General features: G+C 36.9%; 1 protein-coding gene across 1 annotated transcript in view; it reads left to right on the forward strand.

Annotated features, from left to right (window-relative positions):
* Positions 1 to 22,546, forward strand: part of LOC126106818 (peroxidase-like) — a 670,034-nt gene that overhangs the window by 465,646 nt on the left and 181,842 nt on the right. The window contains exon 9 of the mRNA XM_049913211.1: positions 2,757 to 2,904. Within this exon, the coding sequence (XP_049769168.1) occupies positions 2,757 to 2,904 (148 nt within the window). The remainder of the gene's footprint in view (positions 1 to 2,756; positions 2,905 to 22,546) is intronic.

Here is a 22,546-nt window from a genome sequence, read left to right on the forward strand (position 1 = left end):
GATCGCTCCCCACCCCATTATGCCGGGTGTTGGCCCGGTGTGCCTCGGTCGTATGCAGTCCTGATTGTGGCGCTCACCTGCACGGTGCCAAACACGCATACAACCATCATTGGCACCAAGGCATAAGCAACTCTCATTGCTGAAGACGACACGTTTCCATTCGTCCCTCCATTCATGCCTGCCGCGACACCACTGGAGGCAGGCTGCACGATGTTGGGGCGTGAGCGGAAGACGGCCTAACGGTGTGCGGGACCGTAGCCCAGCTTCATGGAGACGGTTGCAAATGGTCCTCGCCGATACCCCAGGAGCAACAGTGTCCCTAATTTGCTGGGAAGTGGCGGTGCGGTCCCCTACGGCACTGCGTAGGATCCTACGGTCTTGGCGTGCATCCGTGCGTCGCTGCGGTCCGGTCCCAGGTCGACGGGCACGTGCACCTTCCGCCGACCATTGGCGACAACATCGATGTACTGTGGAGACCTCACGCCCCACGTGTTGAGCAATTCGGCGGTACGTCCACCCGGCCTCCCGCATGCCCACTATACACCCTCGCTCAAAGTCCGTCAACTGCACATACGGTTCACGTCCACGCTGTCGCGGCATGCTACCAGTGTTAAAGACTGCGATGGAGCTCCGTATGCCACGGCAAACTGGCTGACACTGACGGCGGCGGTGCACAAATGCTGCGCAGCTAGCGCCATTCGACGGCCAACACCGCGGTTCCTGGTGTGTCCGCTGTGCCGTGCGTGTGATCATTGCTTGTACAGCCCTCTCGCAGTGTCCGGAGCAAGTATGGTGGGTCTGACACACTGGTGTCAATGTGTTCTTTTTTCCATTTCCAGGAGTGTAATAGAAATGTATAAATCTGATAAAGTGCTTTACAATGTGAGGCATCCTGAGTACAAAAACAAATTAAGGGGCCTGGAGAGCTCAGAAAAAAATTATATATATAAATGAAATAAGTATGTTGATACATACTTTTGCTTTCTTGTGAGAGTAGCTTGAGCAGAGGCCATGTCGTCAGTGATGCACCCAGGCCGTATCTCATGGCTAATGACCTCTGCAACTCTTTTGTAGCTATCCAGTCTTCTTAAGCTATTTCTGTGCTCAAGTTGCCTCACATTGTAAAGTGCCTCATCAGCTTTATACATTTCTATTAATTTTGTAGTTGACAGCACAGACAAATTAAACTTCGCAGCCATGTTTACAAACACGCTATCAGTGACAGAACACTGCAGCAATACTAGCGCTCCAAGTGGTAACATTTCACATTGCAGTGAACAGAAGACAAGTGACTTTTATGATGAAATCCACAGCAAGGCCCTAGATTTGATTATCTTTATTTGGTGACAGGTGCAATTTGACAAAGTTCCCTTTTACACCATAAATGTCTTTGACATAAATATTTGACATATCAGCTTTGACAAAGAAATGTGATAGTGTAACACAGGCCTTAGAGCAGTAAACATGAATTCATTGCTGATAATGGAGCGTACAGAAAGATCACGCACACATAGTACAATCATTCACAGTGAAACTCCAGGTGGCTAGAGATGAAAAATATTCCTTCCTGCAAAAGGGCTGAACTCATATTGCTGCCAAAGTTTTATTTATGGGATATATCATGTCATCAATGGTAAGCTCTAAGACTTGATGCCTCGATAGGTTGAAGCCATTGCTGGTGCCAGAACTAACAACTATGTGTACTTTATTTCACACCCTGTACACCCCCAGATTGCTGACAAATTGAATTGTGTTGTTCTGTATTCAACCAAATACACACACACACACACACACACACACACACACACACACACCAATGTACTAGGGATTACCATAATTTTCCCTATGAGTGGATTAGCTCTAATCATAATATGTTGTTAGTATACCACTTCACACAAGTAAGTTACGGTATAAAAGTTTTGATTAATTACCTTGCTTAGTGCAGTTTACTGTCAATTTATAACTCTACTTCTTCTGTGTTCCTGACCACACTCCTTCATTCTGGGTTGTCCAGAAATGATGCATGGATGGATTGATGAATGAATGGATGAATGCATGGATGGATGAATGAATGAATGAATGAATGAACAAGAAACAGGTGTGGGTAACGAATTGAGAAAAATTATTCCCCTTCAGGACAGTGCTCTTGATACAAATATGGAGTTGGGGGATATGAAGGATTTTAGTTGAAAATCATGTTAATCTCCAAACTGTTTACCAGTCTTGGCACTGTCAGACACTTCCATCCATATCAACATTGAAAGAAATTTCTGGATTGGAAGAAAATGTTTTCAGTCCAACAAAGAAGTTATGGCAGCTGTTGATGGGTGTGTGGGATACCTACATTAAATCATATCAGGTATGGTGTCTCCTTACCAAACATATGTTGCATAAAAAGCACAAAATAAATTCCATGTTTTACCTAAAAAGCTGCCTTTATCTGTTAAGCTGAGAAATTTTATCTTTGAGCTGGTGCAACTTTGAAATACATAACACAGCAACTATGCCAACCTTCAGAAAGAGCTTTTATTAGATGGTAAGCTACTTCTTTACCCCACCACATTCCCCTGCCTCCCTCATCCACTTACCGACACCGCCATCTATGACTTAACTTGGAAACATCATAAACATTATGTATAAACTTAAAATCACAACTTTGTCACCATTATTGTTGGCTATAAGGAATCATCTCACCTAATTGTGTTACAATGTGATGATATGTTCCCTGACCACAAACGGACCTGACGTGATTACAGGTGAGGACTGGTTGGCAAAATATAATATCACATCAAGGGAGACAGGCTTCAGTTATTGTTACAATGCCTCTACAAATCCAACTACACTTGCAGAATTTACAGAAGCAGTTTACCGAATGTTCCATGGAATTGTTCAAGGTAAAATGCGGTAAGTTATGGTCAGTTGTATATTTTCTTTTTCCAAATGTGCCATTAAATGTTTAAAAAAATATAAGATGTTAGTCATCTTTGTGTCAACATTTATAGACACTTTCTATACCACTGGTTCCAAACCACATAAATCCAATAAAACTTCAGAGAAGATTTTTTTTTTAATTAAAAAGATGGAAGTTATAAATAAGTTCTTAAATCAAAATAAAAATTGATCTATATGTTAATAAGAATGTTCAAATTCTCTGGGCATTGATACCAATAAGAGCTTAGGTTGGAAATCATACATTACAAATCTTCAACTCAATAAAAAATTTCATTTCAGTAAAAGGCCGGTAGGTTGGTTTACTTTAAATTTTACATTTCATTAATATCAAATGGAAAACATTTTCTGGTGCCATTCTACACTTGGACAGTAGGTAATAATTGCACAAAAATATCCAAAACAGATTATCTGTGCCATATACCCTTGAGCATGCTTTAGGAAACTGTTAATCTGCTAAGCACAGAAGCAGCAGTTTTAAAATACATTTATTTGCTATGTATTTTTCACACATTTAGTTTGGTTAGTGGTGATTATTATGACTCTAATAAGCAAAAACAGTGTTCATGAAAATGGTACTAAATGTCTAAGCTCTGAAACTTCTGCGTTACAAATTATATCATGTTATAAAACTGGACTACTTTGAGATTCAGGTATTATTTTGTGACAACAGCACATTCCAGCTTTTTATTCTTAAACACTGTAATTCAATTAACATTTAACATGTAACTCTGCTGTAGTGTTTCTATGCTGTCATTAGTGATGGAATCTACAAGTACATGTATAATAATTGAGCTAGTCATGAACACATGTTGGCAGGTATAATAAAGTGTTTTTACACTTCTTGACTGCTTCCTGCTACTGCCGATAACTTTCAGGAGCTAACTAGCTGAAGGAAAGTTGATATAAGTAAGTTATATGCACACACACACACACACACACACACACACACACACACACACACACACACAGAGTATCAGTGAGTGTGCTGTCCATGTGTAGAATGAGGAGGGTGTGTGAGCTATCTGAGTTTGACCAAGGGCAGATAGTACTGGCCCAAGGGCTCGGTACAAGCATTTCAGAAACATGCATGACTTGTCAGGTGTTTGAGGAGTGCTGTGGTGAGTGTCTTTAACATGTGGCAAAAGCAGGGTGAAACCACACCAAAACATGTGGGGTGGGGCAGCGGTCACCCCTCATTACAGATCTCGGATGTCGTAAGCTGGGCAGTCTGGTAAAACGAGACAGTCAGTGAACTGTGATGAAACTAACATCGGACTTAACTGGACAGTTTACAGGAGTGTCTGAACACACAGTGCACTAAACACTCCTAACAATGGGCCTCTGCAGCCAATGACCCGTGCGTGTGCAATGTTAACACTGTGACTTCGGAAACTGTGACTGAAATTGGCATCTGACTACTGGCACTGGACGTTTGCACAATGGTAGAGTGTTGCACGATCTGATGAATCTTGTTACATTCTCCATCATGCTGATGAGAGGGCACAAACCCGTCATCTTCCGGAGGAACTGCTCCTCGACACCTGTACTGCACGATGGAGACTAGCTGGCAATGGCTCCATTACACTCTGGGGAACATCCGTGTGGTTATCCGTGAGTCCAGTGGAGTTCATGCAAGGCACCGTGTGGCCAAGGAGTATTGTACACTGGTTGCAGACATGTGCACCCCTTCATTACAATCAAGAAGCCAACAGCAGTGGCCTTTTTCAATAAGCTAATGCACCATATCACAGGGACAGTAGTGTGATGGAATGACTCAAAGACCACAGTGGTGAGTTCCAATTGATGCCCCCCCTCCCCCCCCCACCCACCCCCAACTCACCAGATTTTTATCTGATCAAACACATCTGGAATGTGATTGCACATGGTGCCAGAGCTCATTGTCCTCATCCCCGGAATTTATGGGAATTAGATGATTTGTGTGTGGATGTGGTGCCAACTCCCTCCAGCATTAACTCTTGTGCTTAAGGATTTTTATTTTTTTTTTTTTGGGGGTGGGGGGGGGCAACAATGTTAAAATAAATATTTCATACTCAGAACACTAGGGGATTCCAAGTGAACAAACTGTGACAAAACTTGGCAGATGTTTTTGTACACTCACTGTGTCATGTGGATGCATACCACTCATTCAATTGTAAGCCTGTTGGTACTCGCATGTTGATTTGTTGAATGTGTTGGAACTGAATCATAGAAGCAAAATTTGAGGTAAATAATCAAACAGTAATAAATCATTACTAGGATTATTCATTAAAGTATCTCCTATAAAATACTGATAGGAGTGGGAGTATCAGTTAAAAACTATTGTGCAAAAACTGTCAATATTGAGATGAAGATACTTGATATTAAGAACTATCTATATTTTTCCATGTTTCTACACATGACAGATCAGTTTGTATAATAAGAACAAAAGTGGACCCACTATCATTCTGCATTTTTTAATTACCTAAAATCAAAACTGGTTCCAAGCAATATCTCTGATCAAATAATATTTGAGCTTCCTAGAAGGAGAGTTGGATAAAGACTGTTCTTACACATGTGGATTATTATGTTATAATTATTTACATGTATCTTCTAATGATGAATTATGTTTATATTACTCTGTGATGTGTTCTTACTTATAAAGAATGCATCATATAAGACTTGAAAATTATATGGACTTCTTTGTTATATGGACTTCTTTATTTGTACATCAGACTAATTGAGCCACATTTTGCAGGCTGTACAAAGGTATAGGATGTCCATTCAGAAGTCGAAAAATTACTAACTGGTTGGATAGGCCAGAAATAATCACTCAGGGTGATCATTTGGATCAGATAGCCCTTGGTATGGCACAACAGCCTACTGCAAAGGATGATAAATACACAGACTATGAGGTATGTGTGTCAGAACTTGTTACTTCAGCTGATTTACATGTAAGCTGTAAAACATCACTTTCACTTTATTACTGAGCTCACATTTTTTGCCTGACTCAACACTAAACTGGTCTCTTTCAGCAGAGCCATTGTTCATGTATTGTTTGTTTCCTGTGTAGAGTAGTTCTCATTTGTTAAATTGATCCATTATGTAGTTTTAAATATGCACCAACGTATTGCTTTTGCCTCTCTTTGTTTTCTTTTCATGCACCACATATCTTGAAAAGAAGCATCCAAACTAAGAAATAGGAAACTGTATGATTTTTTTGCATGCTGGTAAAACCTCCGCCTCAATCTTCTTTCACCCTCCTTCCCTTCTTTGTTTACTCATCGTGTTCTATACATCATACCAGGAGGGATAAGTAACAAGTTAAGGTAAATAAGGAGGGGCTGCAGTTAGAAAGTGTAATTAATAGCCAAGCATTGCTTAACAGTTGTAAACAATTTGTGGTATTATTCTGAAAAATGTTGATGCCTCTTCATTTATATTTAGTAGTTGCTGTTCACCTGTTACTGCTAGCTTAAAATCTACATGAAGACTTTCTAATATAGAACAAGTTAACTATGTGCTGTAAGAATGAGTGATTATTTATAATCAACATAACATTGTATACGTTTGACAACAACGTTCCACCTTTGAAGACAGTCAGTTATAAGTCTGACATATACCTGTATAATCATTAGTGTTATGCTTGTTTTATTTCGATATTTTTTCTCTCATATTTTTTTGTCCTAATTTAATAATCTAGCTTCTCTAAAGAACAATGTCTTAATTAGGTTGGTTTCATTTTTTAGAATTTGGGGAGGGGCCAGGGTTGGCTTGGTTACATTTACATTCCTGTGAAACACTAACTGAACATTATTAAACATATTTGTTTAGTAGCAGGTTCAGTACTTGTCAAATTTCTTTGAGATTCAGACTCCACATCTGTCATTTATGACTAAACTGAGTATTTCCTCTTCTTAGATTACAGTCCAATTTTGCACTGAGTACTGTATTATGATTTTCCAATTTCAGTCCCATGGCACAGCCAGTGGACCACAGAGTTTCTGAACTTCAATTTTCTATTACATAGCACTTCATTGTTACATTGCCAAATGCAGTCCCCCACCCCTTGATTTGCCCAGAGACTTAATAGGCCTATATGCATCATTTCACATACTCTGTCAGTCCAACTGATCACTTACACATCAGTACTGCTGGTATCTAAAAACCTTGTGGTGCTACAGATACATTAACCCTTAACTCACGAGGTGACTTTTCTGTAATGTATACCACAAGGTGCGATCTCTGGAACCCCTATATTTGAACCGAGATTTAAGGTAAAAATCATTTGAAATTTCTAATTTATGCTATATAATTTTTATTTTTACAATTATTTAAGTGTTTCGTAAATGCTTCTAGTTTATTTTATTGCACTAAACAAAGCCTGCAGAATTTTACTATTTATCACACGTAAGCACATAATTTTGTGTGGTTCTTTTAAATAGTACAGATAAATACTGTTAGAGTACTGAATTTTACAGTGTGAAAAATTATGCAATCTCTGTAGCAAATAAATTTCCAAATACAACTAAATTCCAGGGTTTAAATTAGCACATAAAAATTCCAACCAAAAGGTACAAAAAGAAAGTCTGTCAAATTGACATTCATTGCTAGGAACTACATTTTATCACCATTCAGAACACATTCAAATTTAACAGACACTTTAAATATTTCATTGAAGAAACAGACTGATCTCCATTATAGTTTTCCCGAAGTTCTTCCTCTGAATGATACTCTTTTTCGATAGCAGGACTGTGATCACTGGCTAATGTAAAATCATTGTCTTTTTTGTTTATTTCTCGATCTATATCACTGACACCTTCCTTAATAGACTGACTAACAATTTCATCAAACTCAGGAAAGTTAAAAATGACACATTCGTGCCAACACATTTTGGGCTATATGGTACTGTGCTGAAGAAAACAGGTAAGTAGTTCACGAGTCGCGTAGTAGGAGACTACAACACCTATTAATAACAAGTCTCAACAATAAACACAGAAGGTGATAATTCAACCAGCAACAAAACATCGTAGGGGTGGCAATTTATGGAGGGTACGGGGAGTAAGAAGCATTCCCCCTCAACTGGCCTTGGAGAGTGAGTTTGAAAATTTTCCTGCAGTCTGAGAGACCACACCTCGTGAGTCAAGGGTTAACAAATTTTACTGTATACAATTTTTTGTCATTTACATGCCTTTTATATGTAATAATACTTTTACAAGGGCACAAATAATTTTTCATTTCAAAAATGTTTATTAATAAGCTTTAAAAGTTATAAACTTCCATTTTTACAAATCATATTTTGACTAGTGTTGCATCCACACTGGACTTCCCACCTAAAATTTATGAAATTCTCTAAATATTAGTAAAATATTAAATATGATAACTTAGTATTGCAAACCTCAGCAAAATATTACAAATAATTGAAAAGTTCCCAAATAATATTTTCACCAAAAATGTCATTTAAGTGGTCCAATAATAATGAATTTTACAGCAAAACTATTTGTTTCTTAACAATATTGAATTTTAATCATGTGAATAATGCCATAAAGCTTTTGTAAAAAAAAAAGTCATTAGCATCTCACAAAACTCATTACATTTACTCTTCCATTTCATGTTAGCGAAATTACCCAAAATTTCCTTTGCAAAAATGAATAATATATAATTTTTAATTTTTAACTAACATTTGTTCCCACTGATCATTGCAATGTTAAGCAGTGCATGTAACACCTACAGTTATTTTAAAAAATCTTAAGTGTGAGGACTGTCATATAAATATTGCTATAATTTTCGGTGGCAACAGTCCGATATACAGGTGATTCAGTAAGGGTGAATAACCTTTATGCATAACACATCATGAGTTATTGCTGCCAGATGGCAATTCTCCATCCTCAGCACAGAGGCTTGGTATAGGACTCTGTAATGTTTCTGCTCACAATTAAGATGTGAAATGCTTGTAATAGCAGTCTTCTCATTGATTTACAGGGACTGCTGTAAAAGACACAAAGTTTTGAAGCAGAAAGGCAATTCATTAATGTTAAAAACACTTATATTGATGTGTCAGGGGTGTCAATGATTGTTAATCAACTGCCAAACTCTTTGCATTTGCTGCAGTGGGGTCTTTCTCTTACAATATGTTCCATTCCTACATCATTATAAATAATATTCTCACAACCAAAACTCCTGGATATCCATAAATTATTTGTAGTTTCTTCCCTTCTCACTTCTCCACTCAGCAACAATCAGACTGAGCAAATGCTGTACAAAAACTGAGACATAACTGCAGCAAACTGAGCAAAAACTGAGTCATGCAGACACAGTTGAAGTCGGTTATAAAATGTTTAAACAATTAAGGGAGCACTTAGCTCTTCATTAAGAATTACAATCAAGCTTTTCATGTTTAACTTATTTTAGTATGAAAGGAAATCATGAATTCAGCTACCTACAGGCACTGAAACAAATAATTGGTGAAAGTTGAAAACTTCTGCTGGACTGGAACTTGAATCCAGATGCTCTGTTTCTTCAGAATGGTTGCCTTAACTGCCTCAGTCATCCAGACATGCTTCCTTGCTGACCCAAATTCTCAACCTGTCACAGGCAAGTAGTGCCCCCTTCTATTAGCCCTGCTGCTCAAAGAGTTCGCTTAGTCTTGCAGGGGTTCCAAAGATGTGGTGCACCTGCATTGAAATACCTAGAGCTGTCCTCACTGATATACTCATACGATATGTGTTGTCTGTTCTGTCAGACACGCCACTGGTGGTACAGCAGCAATCATCCATATAGAACACAATAAATCAGGACTTCAGCCACCTACAGGCATTGAAATAAATCAATGGTGTGCCAGACCGGGACTCGAACCCTGAAGCTCTACTTCTCTACAACAGTTGCCTTAAATGCCTCAGCCGTCCAGACATGCTTCCCATCTGACTCAAATTCTCCACCTGTCACATGCAAGCAGCACCCCAGTCAATTAGCTCTGGTGCTCATGGCATTCGCCAAGTCCTACAGGGGTTTGGAGTGTATGGTGAAGCTGTACCAAAAGTACCTAGGGCTGTCCTCACTGATATGTATGTATTGATATGTTGTGTCTGTTCTGTCAGACATGTCAGACACAAAAGACATCACACATCAACTTATTGTATTTTTGTTTCTTTAATTTGGTGTTTAACACACAACCACAAGAATTAGAATGTTAATAGAATGGTCATTTTCCCAGTAAATACTGTTCTTCAGACTCTTACATCTTCATACAAAAATTACATTAATTATGTGATTTTAACAACCCAGTGTTTTGTGTAACATTGTTATTATTTGATCTGGTCAACTATTTCATTTATAGAATAATAAATGTAAATAAAAGAAAATTTACAGAAAAATGAGCTTAACTGAATAGCATTAATGTAATACTATGAAGCAATATGAAAATTGAAAGATTAACAATGAAAAATGAAGTAAACAAGTGTATCCCGATGTATATTAGTTGTGCATATCATATTAGGCAATAATATAATAACAATAATATTAGGCAATAAGCAGCTCTCAGTACATTACATTACTGTGTCCCTCATTTGCTGGACAAGTAAATTGATGAGAAAGTTTAAAATCAGAAAGAACACATACACAGATTTATCTGCAGAAAATTTAAAACTGATGTGAGAAGCCCACTCTTCCAATGTTCTAATCCTAAGCTGCACATGACAAGGAAGACGAATGATGTGCAAAATCATCCATAAATAAGGAAGGATTAAAATACTGCCTCAAGGGATGCTGCTCTACTGCTGAAATCTTTCACGCAGAATTTTTCCAGCTTGGTATTTGAAAAAGTGCTGGAATGGGGAGGACTGTATGAGTACAGGCAGTCTTTATCATATGGAGCTAGCCAAGATTAGTTTGTCTCCAATCAGCATTAGAAATATCTTTGCTTTATTAGTTCTGGAGAAATGCAGTAACACACTAGGCAATACTGACCCTATGACTAATCTTCAAAAATGGAATGAAGAGGAGAACATTTGTAGTAAGTGTTGATTTGGAAGTATCTTTTGACAGCCTTGACTGGAATACACCATTTGAAATTCTGAAGTTACCAGAGGTAAAATAGAGGGAGCAAAATGTCCTCTACAACCTGTACAGAACCATGACTGCAGTTATAAAGAGTCTAGTAGCACGTGAAAGGAAAACTGTATTTGCCAAGATAGCTGTAGCTTCTCCCCTTTTTTATTTAATCTGTACATGAAACAAGCAGTGAAGGAAACCAAGGAGAAGTTTAGAAACAGAATGTAGGTGCAGGGAAAAGAAAGCGCACCTGGAGCTCTCAGTGTGTAGGTTGTGGATTGCATCCAACATGCTGAAGGTGCTGTTCTGGCAGCTATCAAGGGAAAACAATGCAATCAACTTCAGGTTGTGGCACATGGAACAAATGATGACTTGGATCATCCCAGTGCTGGCAGAGAAGGTTGAAGAAACCAGTTGCGCTGGCAGAGTTTGAAAAAAACTCACAGTTTGTAGTATTTTGAAGGTCTACAACAAGCTAGGCTGCACCTTCATAAATTAGTGTCATAGGGCTGAGAAGTGTACTGTCCCCTTAAATGAGTCTGGTGTGCACTTCACGTTAGAGGCTGCTACTCTGGTAGCTAGCTGGCTATGTGTGGAGTGCACATAATGTTTTTTTTAGATTCGGTGGCCCTCCATCCATTTCAGATAATGATAACTGTAGGAAACCTGAAAGAGTGAATACAAAAACCAAATAAATGCCCCTTACAGGCAAGAGTATTAAAATCCTAGTGATTAACTACCAAAGAATTTTAAAAAATTGCCAGAGTTTGAAGTGCTCCTCAAAATATTGGAGCTAACGATGTACACTGTGGCACAAGAAAAACTGGCCCCAAGTTCTAGAAAGCTCATTGTTGGGAGCGAATTGTCATCTGTCGTTTCAAAGCTGTTGTGACTATGTTTTGTACAGGATGGCATGACCTGTCACACTTCATGTGAGTGCACCTCATGAGTTCGTGAAAGATTCACAGAGGAAAAGACTGTCAGCAAAGGATTATGTCTGCCATGTTGGTCAGACCTAACCACTAGTTACTTTTATACATGGGGCAGTGTTAAGGTAAAAGTGTGCGCAAATAACCCAATACTTCTAGAAGTCTTTAAGCACAATATTCATAATGAAATTTTGAGAATTGATGAGGCAGAGTTGTGCAAGGTGTATAGCAACATGTGGGAACATGCGTAAATGTTCACTGAAGCACGAGGCGGTCATTCTCAGGACCTAATGTAAACTAATGTAAAAGACAAGATCAGTTCAGGAAATGCAGACCTTTGCCATAGCATCTATGTTATTTCTTTATTATCTAATGATTATATGTTTATCTATCTGTTGTTACATCTGTTCATGGTGGGCAACAATTCATGGATTATTGGTGAGCAATCTGCACTCAGGGCCAGTTTTTCATATGCCATCCTGTACTAGGCACAGAAAACTTATTATAAACCAAAAATTGATAACTGAAATTTTAGGGGAAAATCAGGACCATCCACTGAGAAATCAGACTCACCTCCAGATGTAACTGAAAAGTTTAGAGAAAACCTAAATTCATTAGTACATAAGTTCCCCCAATCACTCTATCACCATTGGAGGAAATTTTAATCAGCAAATGGGAAAATTACAGTCTCATAAGTTATGGGAATGACAAGAGATCCTGTGGAATGTTATAACTACTTAGAACAGGTTGTTCAGAAGCCACTCATGATGAAAATATAATGGGTCTAATAGCAATAAACAGACCTGACCTTTTTCAGAATGTCTTCAATGAAACTGGTATCAGTGACCCTGAGACAGTTTCAGCAACAGTTATTACCAAACATATAAAGAGACCATAGTATTGCACCACAATAATATACTATAAATTGTGGTATAGAGCCTCTGTATAGAATGATCTAATGAAATAGACACTACTGCAGAATAAATGTAAAACAACACATAGTACTATAGAGAGGAAGAAGTTGAATAAAAAATACTTGGCTGTCAGGAGGGCAATATGTAAATCATTTTTCTTCCAAACTGAATTTTCACTATGCAGGGTATTGTCCACTGATCTGAAACATCCTGGCAGATTAAAACTGTTTTCTGAAACAGGACTCAAACTGGAAACTCTGAAGTTACAAAGGATATGAGGTACTGGAAGATGTAAAGCTGTGAGAGTGGGTCATGAATCTTGGTTGGATAGCTCAGTCTATATGCAATGGAACTGATATGGATATCGGAGTCTTGTCCTTGATTGCACTCGTCTTGATCACCACCAGGTTAAAAATCTGGTTGAATGTGGGATGGTTCTGGTTTGTTGATGTACAGGACACCATAATTTAGATGACACTAACACATTCAGTTCAGTTACTGTGTGAGGTGACCAGTTTATCTTCTATAAAACATTATTAGTACCCATATCCATGTCGGAAACCACAATGCATAGCAACTACTGTCCAGTGGGGAGTTTTAGGTCCTACTGTTGAACAAAAACAGTGATCACATTTATATAAACAGACACGGTTCATAATTAGCACTGTTCTTCAGTAATCCATCACATTTAATTATACTGTGATAGTTCATTTAAGTCAGTTTGTAATTAGATCCACAATGTTCAACAAGCACTAGTTCAACAACAATAACATTCCACAGTACTTGTTGATCAAAACACAATTAAGTCAAAATGGTTAATCACTAGATAGTCCTTACACTTTAATATTAGTGATTTTTGTGGTTGTAAATGCACATATTTTCACATAAAGAACATTTATAATTGTGCTTTGAGTCAACATCAAGAGTGCATCCATCACAGATGTTACTTCTGTACTTTCAAACCATGGAGTGCCAATTTTGGGTGACATCCAACTACTTACAGATGGGTGTAAGAACAAACTGTTATTCTGAAAACACATTATGTTCTGAAAAGTGGCTAGGTTGAATGTTACAGTTTTTGATTAATTACAAGAACTAATATTTTTAATTAATGGTATAAAAACGTTGCTAGTCAGAAATTTAGAAAAATATATGGACACTATTATTCTTAACATGATGAAAATCCCCTTATTGATACAAATGAGCACTACATTGCAAATTATGAATTATTAATCTGTGGGTTAGTTTATCAATGCTATATAACATCTTATTGATGTAACGAAAGTATATAGTCAAAATTCCTTGTTTCCTGTCAACTGACACATACTCTTACCAACAAATATGCTGCTTGCCCATCTCTTTGAGGGAAGACATATTTACTAATGGGTTACTACATGAAAACCATGTCAAATAATTGATTAACTTATAGTAAAAAGTAAATTATTTGTAACATATAGTAGTGGTGCAGCCACTGTGTCTTTGTTTTGTATGCTATAATGTTTATTGTTTCATAAGAGGAACAAATATTTGTTGTAATTAGTGCAATAGACCATAGACAAAGACAAGTGGAAGTTGAAATAAATGTCAGCAAAATTTGTTGTATTTGGAACATAAGGAATAGGAGCTTTATCTGCTGCTATGTTAATTGAAAATTTTTTTGTGTGGTGTGAAACTTTCCAGTAAAACATTCTGGCTTTTCTACAAAGAGTTTTTTGAACACACGAATAAATTTAAATGTGAAGAAATAAAATGCTGTTTGCGACAGATTTTAAAAATCCAAATTTATTACTAAAGTTCGTGTGTTACTAATTTGCATATATTAATGATACATGACTGCTATAATTAATATAATGTAAACAATTTCAGCTTGACAGGAACCTATTCAAAGGAGATGGGGAATATGGCCAAGATCTCTCTACATTTGATATATTAAGAGGAAGAGATTCTGGCTTGGGAAGCTACAATGATTATCGGGAATTAATTGGGCTACCCCGTGCTGAGAAATTTGAAGACTTCAGTGATCTTATGCCATATGAGGTTTGTACATTGGCTATTCCATATTCTTTTTTGTTGGAAATTGTTAAACGTTGCATCATTAGATTAAGTATAGTCATCATGCCAACCTAATGTCAAAATCATCACATTGCACTGTTAAAATGCTCTTTAGTAATCATTTATCTAAAATGCTTTCTTTATACAGATAGAGTATGGGCAAAATGCAACCTTAATATATAGGTAACCCCTTATCCTTGACGTGCAGCCATCAAAATTGCTTGCCCAAATAGGTGTGTCATTGTACTAATAAGTAGTCAGTGCTGAAAATTAAGTAGATGCAAATGCTGTGAGACTGGCAACAGAGCTCTCCTCTGTATGGAGTTTTTTAAAAAAAAGTGTCATAGTGTTAATGATATATTAAAAATAAAACATCACAAAATACAGGCAATGCAAGAAAATTGACAATTAAATACATTAACTTCTCTGGAGAGTTGAAGTTTTGCAAAGGAGATAAGATTAGTGATTACCACATCAGTAAACAGGACACTGCAGATGAAAAAACAGGTAGGTCTGGACAAGAATGAGGAAACCAGAATATTTAGGTAAATCACACTCACCATTATTATGATGCTTTTCGCAATAACTAATACAACTTTTGCTAGTTTTCAGATTAGTATGACCATGTCAAGTTTTTGTTACTAGTCTCGTCATCTCTCGGTAAAGCAAAGAGGTGATGTCTGGTTGGTACTTATGTAATGAGTCATCATTTCTTCTTCCAATAGTCCACATGCAATGCATTCAAAATTTAATCCACAAACATATATTATGAAAATCAATTCTCATGTAACTTTTTGAATAAGCTTACAAAATATTTGTTTTATTGTAATATTATGAAAAGAATAGACAGCTGCTCATCAAGTAGAGAAGACAATGAGCTACAGGCTACCACAAGAAGAAGACTGCTATACATTGGAGCTTTTGGCCAAAAGGCCTTCTTCTAAAGTAGAAGCACAACACACACATTTACATTGCCACTGTTGTGCGTGTTGTGCTTCTACTTTAGAAGAAGGCCTTTTGGCCAAAAGATCCAAGGTATAGCAGCCTTCTTGTTGTACCTATCTGTGAATCAACATCTCCTCTGTATGCTGAGTAGCAATACAGCCTTTTCATTACACTGTCCTTGTTTTGTCCTGGATTTTCCACTGTTGTTTTGGGGTAAGTTGCAGGGTAAGAAATTTGTAAACGATTTTACTCCTACACGGGAACAAAGTATTTTATGACTATGTTTCTGAGATGTTTATAATAGCTTTTATTTATTAATTTTTTTCAGGATGCCACAGCTTTGGGGCACTTTTATGAACATCCTGATGATGTGGACCTCATCATGGTGATGTTGGACAAGAGGAATGAAAATACACTGAATGTAAGGGAAACTATACTTGTGGAGCAATTCAAACGCTGGAAATGTGGAGACCGATTTTTCTATGATTATGGCGGATCTCCTTACCCATTCACATCAGGTACAGGATAATTTTTTTCTTATTTTATTTTGTTTCCTTAGTTTCTTGTAATCATTTCTAAAATCAGTTCTTACTTCCTTTCTACGGGTAGGCATTACTTTATGTCCATTGGTATTGTTCAAAATACTCCTTATATGAGGAACACTGTTGTTGATCCTCTGGTATCACTTTAAAAGTACAAAATAAACTTCTATCCTTTTATTGCTCTCAATTGTGTTCATATTATATTGCAATCTTAATTGACAGTACAGTTAATTCATTTGGTTACTCCAGTTTTTTTCCATGTTTAGCAATGGTGGCATATTTTTTGTGTTATATTGTAATAAATCCCATCAGAGGGGAATAAAGAGAATAGATAGTTAGTACTGTTCATCAAAGAATTATGAAGTGATTCTCTGAAGATGGACTCTCCCTTAAATTCTAGGAAACACACAATATCATGTTCTGTACCAATAGGTTCATACATAGCACACTAACAGATGTCAGTAAAGACAGTAGAATGCTACAAATATTTTGGTGTACATATTGATGAAAACTTAAATTGATAAAAACATGAGCTGGAACAATTATATTAGTGGTTGCTCAAACAATTAAATTCAGTTGCATTTGCTCTTGATGGACTTTTGCTCAGAAACAAACAAATCATGCTCCCGACATATTTTGTGCATTTACTCTCGATAATGTCTTATCTAATAATTTTCTGGGGTAACTCATCACCTAGAAAGAAAACTGCCAAAAGAAAGAAAACAGTATACAAATTCCTCCACTTATATTAAATGCACATTTTGCCAATCCTGTCTCTGATGTTAAGATAGAGGAAGACGTGAGAAAGGCAGAAGTGCTGCTACCTACAATACACAGAAAGCTGAGTGATAAATTTGAATGGGCATTAGTAACTCCTAGACAGGTCAGTGAATCAATAGCCAAGCTCAGTAACTCCAGAGCTGAAGACTACTATGGTTTATCTAATTATGTTATAAAAATATAAGAGAAGAAATAATAATCCCCTTAACAAGGGTAATAAATAAGATATAAAATGAAGGTGTTTACCCAGATAGTTTAAAAATTTCTGTTATCATACCGGTGTATAAGAAAGGTGATAAAGATTTACCTGACAATTACCAACCCCTCTTGCTAGTTCCATAATTTCAAAAATAATAGAGTACTGTGTCCGCCAGCAAATGACCCAGTATTTTGAGTCGAATAATAAATTGCTATGTTCCACACAGTATGGGTTCATAACTAGTCTCTCAACTGTGAAGGCAGCAGAGAGCAATGTCACTAAAGTATATGACTCCTTTGAAAATAAATCCATAATTAGTGCAAGACTTTTGGACCTTAAGAAAGCATCTGATACTGTATCCCACAATACTATTATAAGAAAGCTACAGTATTACAGAATAGGTGAGAGCACTTGCCAACTATTACAATCTTACTTATCCGATAGAAAACAAACAGTGGCTATAAATGAAATAAGATCCAGATTCTTGCAAGTTATTTCAAAGGGCACGGCCGACTTCCTTCCCCATCCTTTATTAATCCGATGAGACCGATGACCTCGCTGTCTGGTCTCCTTCCCCAAAACAACCAACCAATTCTTGCAAGTTACCAAAGGTGTACCACATGGCTCCGTATTTGGACCTTTTCTTTTTGTTGTCTACATAAATGATATGCCTTCTTCATTACCTTGTGAAACAGCACTGTATGCAAACAATACAATGCTAATTACTCAGGGAAACAACTTTGATGAATTACAGAATAATGTAACAATAGCAATGGACAGATGCACAAGCTGGTTTCAGGCAAATTCATTACAGATAACTAATAATAAGACAGAAGATATTGTATTTAATTCAAATGCTCACAAACATGAAAACAAATCTGTAAAACTACTAGGGTTTCATATTGGCCAAAAACTTAACTGGTAAACTCACACAGTCATGCTATGCAAAAACTCTCACATGTAATCTTCTTGTTACATAAACTGAGAGGCTCTGTTAGTAGAGCAGTCCTACTATATGCATACTTTGCTTTCTTCCACTCTCATCTCACTTATGGGATTATACTATGGGGAAACTGCCTGATTTCAAAGACTGTGTTTAAATGGAAAAAAAATATCAGATGCCTTATAGGACTACCATTGGGAGACTCATGCAGGCAGGTAGCATTTTAAAGAATTAAATATAATGAAAGTCCCTGGCTTGTATATTTATAACTGCCTGATATATGCCAAGAAAATTTAAAAATAATTTTGATCTTAGGATGGCCATGCATTCACATAATAAAAGAAATGGACATACAATTGAAGTCCCATTTGTCCCAGTTGCCAGACTATCAAAGATCCACTGCATATATAAGTATTTAGGACACTCATTTCTTAACAAATTACCCAAAAGTGCACATCATATGCCCACAGATAAATTTAAAGTAAAAGTAGCAAAAGTAATTTTCAGCCATGAGTCTGGATACTTTTGATCACATAGTGTACATTACCATAAGTGAAGACATCATAGGAACTTTATAGATGGACTGTATTAACAATAAACTATAAGTGCTTAATGCTGTTCATGATTAGACCATTTAGATTTAATTGAGCAAATTAGTAAGGAAGTTTGGTTTCACAGCTGCTGTTTACTTGCTATAAGCTGTTTGATATGTACTTGATTACAGTGGTAATTTTCAAAAAAACATTTTTTCTTATAGACATACTGAGTTCTTTTTACAATACATTATTACTTGTTACGCAGTTTCATAACAAACCATACTACTTGACATGTAGCTAACATAAATTTTCAATCCGTGAAAGTAAATATTCAGATGAGAGAGGCTAAGAACACATACAAAGTGTTATCAAAAAGTAACAGGAATTTCATTTTGCTGGCTTCATATGTCCAATTTTCAAATTTCTTTTGTCTTATTGATACACATGCTCCTGATGTATGTATGCATTTTCAGGTGTTTTAGTATTTTGTTTACTGTTGGCAATCAAAAAGGTTACACTATTTTTGGCGAATTTTTACTTTCAAAGAAGATGGATCAGAGAATTTGCATTAAATTTTGCTTACAATATGGAATAAAGTGCAGCATCACATATTAAATATTGACTGCAGCTTTTGACAAATCTACTATGAGTAAGACAAGAGTTTATGAGTGTTCTAAATGTTTCAAAGAGGACCAAGAAGATGAAAATGATTACCATCCTGAACACTGTAGCACAGCAATGACTGATAGCAATGTGGAAGAAGCAAAGAAAGTCATTCTGAAAACTCACTGAATCACCATCAGAGAGGTTGTTGATGATGTTGGCATATTCTCTGGCTCATGCAATCAATGTTTTCAAATGTTTTTGACATGAAACATATAGGAGCAAAGTTTGTTCTGAAATTAGATTGGCATAAGACATTGGTGTAATACTGAGTAAACCTCATTTCCTCTACCTACGGTACTAGGGACATTAGAACATGAGTTGAGTTTTATATGATCAACATTTTTAGAATGCATGCTGATTTCTGTGGAAAACATTGTTTTGTTGCAGGTAGGTGATAATGTTTGAATTCATAGTATGTTTAAGGATTACCTAACACAGGGATGAAAGTGATATAGAGTGGTATTTCAGTGGGTCAGTTCTATTTTCACTTTAACTGATGGGTACAACTTGCACTCATTTCAAGACATGGGGTACATATCTGCTCAAATTCTCTGCACCAAGCAAGGTGGTGCTGTGGTTAGCACACTGGAGTGTATTTGAGAGGACAACAGTTCAAATATGCATCCGGCCATCATGGTTGAGGCTTTCCTTTATTTCCCTAAAACACTTCAGGCAAATGCTGGGAGGCTTCCTTTGAAAGGGAACAGCTGATTTCCTTCCCCAACCTTGTCGCATCTGAAGGGATCAATGACCTCTGTGTTTGGTGCCCTCCCCCAAATCAGCCAATGAAGTGTTCTGCAGTCAATTATCATCAAGAGAGAGCTAATTCATAGACAAATCCATTGTAGAACTTGACAATGACTCCTTTAAGCCCTGGAGCCTTAGTGAGCAAAGCAACTAAAGCTGCTTTTCAACAACAGTAGTGCTGATTATTATGACTTGTTTGCAACAGTGTGGCTTCTGAATGATGGCAATATTTCTGCATTTTTCTTTGAGATGTAACTCTGAAAATTGTATCCAACATTTTGGTTTCATTTTGTTATTTTCTGTTTTGGTTCCTGTACTATCCATAAGCATCTGCACAATGGTTTTTGTGTCACTGACAACTACAACATGTGCCAAAATATCTTGCATTTTGCAGTGGATCTTCTGAAAATATTTTGCTACAGTCCTTATTGGAGCCTTCATATGTTTTGCTTCCAGTAGCTAAATGTGTTTTAACTAATATCAGCCTATCCGCAGATTTGTATTTTCTTTTGTACATATTGAACACCAGGGGCTGTTTTTAATAAGCTTTCTAATACTCTCTGTATACCAATCTAGATAACTACCACATTTAATTACTATGCAGTGTACCCATTTTTCTAAAGTTTGATTGACTATTTGTTTGAAATTGAACCACAGTTTTCTGAGGTATACTGTTAGAAGAAAATCTCTTATGTTTGCTTGATAAATAGGGTAACCTCTTTGTTAACTTTATTGAAAATGTGAACTTTTTTTTGTGTAAATCTCATCATACCCATATTGCTGAACTGTATTGGCTGCAGTCTCTATGTGAACAGCTTAAAAAATGTCAAGTCTGTCTGTTATCAACAAATCTTGTATATTTCTACCAGAGGTATGGTGCTCAACTGTCTGTTCCAGGTAACTTCCAAACAGAACTTCTATAATCATTTTATAGGAATACCTCAATAATTCACAACTTATGAAACTGTTCTTTTAACAACCAATTGCGGGGTGATTGTTATTGTTGTTGTTGTGGTCTTCAGTCCTGAGACTGGTTTTATACAGCTCTCCATGCTACTCTATCCTGTGCAAGCTTCTTCATCTCCCAGTACCTACTGCAACCTACATCCTTCTGAATCTGCTTAGTGTATTCATCTCTTGGTCTCCCTCTACGATTTTTACCCTCCACGCTGCCCTCCAATACTAAATTGGTGATCCCTTGATGCCTCAGAACATGTCCTACCAACTGATCCCTTCTTCTGGTCAAGTTGTGCCACAAACTTCTCTTCTCCCCAATCCTATTCAATACTTCCTCATTAGTTATGTGATCTACCCATCTAATCTTCAGCATTCTTCTGTAGCACCACGTTTTGAAAGCTTCTATTCTCTTCTTGTCCAAACTATTTATCGTCCATGTTTCACTTCCATACATGGCTACACTCCATACAAATACTTTCAGAAATGACTTCCCCACACTTAAATCTATACTCGATGTTCACAAATTTCTCTTGTTAAGAAACGCTTTCCTTGCCATTGCCAGTCTACATTTTATATCCTCTCTGCATCGACCATCATCAGTTATTTTGCTCGCCAAATAGCAAAACTCCTTTACTACTTTTAAGTGTCTCATTTCCTAATATAATTCAACTACATTCCTTTATCCTCATTTTGCTTTTGTTGATGTTCATCTTATATCCTCCTTTCAAGATGCTATCCATTCCATTCAACTGCTCTTCCAAGTCCTTTGCTGTCTCTGACAGAATTACAATGTCATCGGCAAACCTCAAAGTTTTTATTTCTTCTCCATGGATTTTAATACCTACTCCAAATTTTTCTTTTGTTTTCTTTACTGCTTGCTCAATATACAGATTGAATAACATCGGCGAGAGGCTACAACCCTGTCTTACTCCCTTCCCAACAACTGCTTCCCTTTCATGTCCCTCGACTCTTATAACTGTTATCTGGTTTCTGTACAAATTATAAATAGCCTTTCGCTCCCTGTATTTTACCGCTGCCACCTTTAGAATTTGAAAGAGAGTATTCCAGTCAACACTGTCAAAAGCTTTCTCTAAGTCTACAAATGCTAGAAATGTAGGTTTGCCTTAATCTTTCTTCTAAGATAAGTCGTAAGGTCAGTATTACCTCATGTGTTCCACTATTTCTACGGAATCCAAACTGATCTTCCCCAAGGTCGGCTTCTACTAGTTTTTCTATTCGTCTGTAAAGAATTCGTGTTAGTATTTTGCAGTTGTGGCTTATTAAACTGATTGTTTGGTAATTTTCACATCTGTCAACACCTGCTTTCTTTGGGATTGGAATTATTATATTCTTCTTGAA

Source organism: Schistocerca cancellata, chromosome 10 (genome assembly GCF_023864275.1).
Source record: "Schistocerca cancellata isolate TAMUIC-IGC-003103 chromosome 10, iqSchCanc2.1, whole genome shotgun sequence".
Taxonomy (NCBI): domain Eukaryota; kingdom Metazoa; phylum Arthropoda; class Insecta; order Orthoptera; family Acrididae; genus Schistocerca; species Schistocerca cancellata.